The 2707-nt window shown below is 49.5% G+C and overlaps 1 protein-coding gene across 3 annotated transcripts in view; it reads left to right on the top strand.

Moving 5' to 3' along the window:
• Nucleotides 1–181: 181 nt before the first annotated feature.
• ACOX1 (acyl-CoA oxidase 1) overlaps nucleotides 182–2707 on the top strand; it is a 32894-nt gene continuing 30368 nt past the window's right edge. Inside the window, 2 exon segments of one of the 3 annotated variants that reach the window (NM_001135371.2) lie at nucleotides 182–348; nucleotides 620–779. In NM_001135371.2, the coding sequence (NP_001128843.1) occupies nucleotides 240–348; nucleotides 620–779 (269 nt within the window). In that variant the 5' untranslated portion in view covers nucleotides 182–239. 3 annotated transcript variants of the gene reach the window in all.

The raw sequence follows: 2707 nt of genomic DNA, 5'->3' as shown, positions 1-2707 counted from the left end.
CTGCCCCGCGACCGGCCCCAGTCACGCCGCGGACATCGTCCCCTCCGTCTGGGCCGCTGTCACGCGCCGAAGGGCCGCGGAGAAAGAAGGGGCGGGCCGGGGCGGGCCGGGCGAGCGGAGGCGGGGACTTGCGCCGTCCTGACGCTACCTCATAGGGTCCGGCCGGCGCTGGAGCTGCGGGTTTAGATTGTCACTGCCGCCTCGGTTGGTGCTTACTTCGCTGCCAGTTGGTCGTCGCCATGAACCCGGACCTGCGCAGGGAGCGGGATTCCGCCAGCTTCAACCCGGAGCTGCTTACACACATCCTGGACGGCAGCCCCGAGAAAACCCGGCGCCGCCGAGAGATCGGTGAGGGCGGCGGGCGAGACCTCCCTCCTTTCCCGAGAAAAGCTGGAGACTCCCTCGATGCGGAGTCAGGGGCGCTGTGGGGCCTAGGCCCTCTGGCCCAGCGTTAGGGGAGCCGGGACCCCCACTTCGAGGAACAGCCTGTGTCCCTGGTGGGGGGATATCGCCATTCCCGAGGTGTGTCCGCGACTCTGAAGCCTATTGTGATTCAGGGAGGGTGGAACGGAGCCCCGAGTGTCTGTCTGCCTTTTAATGCCCTTTAACCCCCTTCCAGAGAACATGATCCTGAACGACCCAGACTTCCAGCATGAGGACTTGAACTTCCTCACTCGCAGCCAGCGTTATGAGGTGGCTGTCAGGAAAAGTGCCATCATGGTGAAGAAGATGAGGGAGTTTGGCATCGCAGACCCTGATGAAATTATGTGGTTTAAAAAGTAGGTATGCCTTAGAACAGAGCAAATGTTGTTAAGCCTAAACTTTAAAGCTGCGGTCTATGGTGGCCTTTCATCACCGTGCTTGGCGTTTGAAGATGCAAACTGGCATATTTTCATGCAACTTTGTAAAATTATATGTGTGGCCAGGCGCGGTGGCTCACGCCTGTAATCCTAGCACTTTGGGAGGCCGAGGCGGGCGGATCACCAAGTCAGGAGATCGAGACCATCTTGGCTAACACGGTGAAACCCCATCTCTACTAAAAATACAAAAATTAGCCGGGGGTGGTGGCGGGCGCCTGTAGTTCCAGCTACTCGGGAGGCTGAAGCAGGAGAATGGCGTGAACCAGGGAGGCGGAGCTTGCAGTGAGCCGAGATCGCACCACTGCATTCCAGCCTGGGCAAGAGTGCGAGACTCCGTCTCAAAAAAATAAATAAATAAATAAATAAAGTTATATGTGTGAAAAATAATGTGATTACTTTTGTATCCAAGCCTTTTCGTGGGATGACGTGTTTATAGAATGCTGATAATAAATGGAAATGCAGGAGTTTTTGTTCTCAAGAGTACAGTTTCGAGGATGTTGTAAAAGCATTGTTCTGCCCAAGCAACTCAAATTTGACTGATTTAAATGCAGAATCATTTTGCTCTTTGTAACGAGGACTGCTAGAATTCTGAATCTGGAAGGATTTTTTTTTTTTAGTTGCACGACCATTTAAATATTTTGGAGCAATAGCAGATTATATTATATGGTAGTGTGGACCTGGATGAAGAACGATCAGTCACGCCTCTGAATGAATAGAAAGCCTAAGAACCCAGTAGTTCTGAATCCATGACAGTGCTTGAATGTTTGTCTTGTGCATATGAGAGAGACGTCATAAAAACCTGCCTTGGTTCTAGGGTGGAAGAGAGTATATCCTTTTTTCGGACCATGTGTTTTGTTGTGTTTTTTGTTTGTTTTTGTTTTTGTTTTTTGAGACGGAGTCTCGCTCTGTCGCCTAAGGCTGCAGTGCAGTGGCGCAATCTCGGCCCACTCCAGCCTCCACCTCCCAGATTCAAGCGATTCTCCTGCTTCAGTCTCCTGAGTAGCTGGGATTACAGGCGCCCGCCACCACACCCGGCTAATTTTTGTATTTTTAGTAGAGACGGGGTTTTGCCATCTTGCCAGGCTGGTCTCAAACTCCTGACATCGTGATCCACCCTGCTCCACAGGGAACGGTAAAAATAAATAAAAATAAGGACTCTGGGCCGGGCACAGTGGCTCATGCCTGTAATCTCAGCACTTTGGGAAGCCAAGGCAGGTGGATCACTTGAGGCCAGGAGCTCGAGACCAGCCTGACCAAAATGGTGAAACCCTCTCTCTTCTAAAAATACAAAAATTAGCCAGGCGTGGTGGTGCGCTCCTGTGGTCCCAGCTACTCAGGAGGCTGAGGCAGGAGAATCCCTTGAACCTGGGAGGCAAAGGCTGCACTGAGCTGAGATCACGCCACTGCACTCCAGCCTGGGCAACAGAGAGACTGTCTCAAAAAAAAAAAAAAGACTTTTTTGCCTTAACCTAAACAAACACTGTTACGTGATCCTAGTACAAGATTATTTTGGCCTATAGCATTTTTTCTCATTCCTGGGCATCTTCTCTTTTAGATTTCTCCATTTTAAAGGAACTCCAGTATTTTCATCAATAAAGATTAAATCATATGAGTGGTGTATAGACTAGAACCAAGCTAAATAGAACATGTTGCATGTTGTGCCTTTATGGTAATAATGGTCACTGCCTCTAGTGCCTTTGGTATCGATTTTCAGCTTGACTTGGGTTATTTTTGTGAAGATGAAATGGTTTACTCTGGCCCTTTGGACTTTCCTCAGAGCTCCACTCAGTTTTAAACAAAAAAATTTTGTTTATTTATTTTTGGTAGTTCAAATCAGCATACTTCCA

Source organism: Pongo abelii, chromosome 19 (assembly GCF_028885655.2).
Source record: "Pongo abelii isolate AG06213 chromosome 19, NHGRI_mPonAbe1-v2.0_pri, whole genome shotgun sequence".
NCBI lineage: Eukaryota > Metazoa > Chordata > Mammalia > Primates > Hominidae > Pongo > Pongo abelii.
Note: the sequence above shows the minus strand (reverse complement) of the source record. Positions and strands in the feature narration are given on the sequence as shown.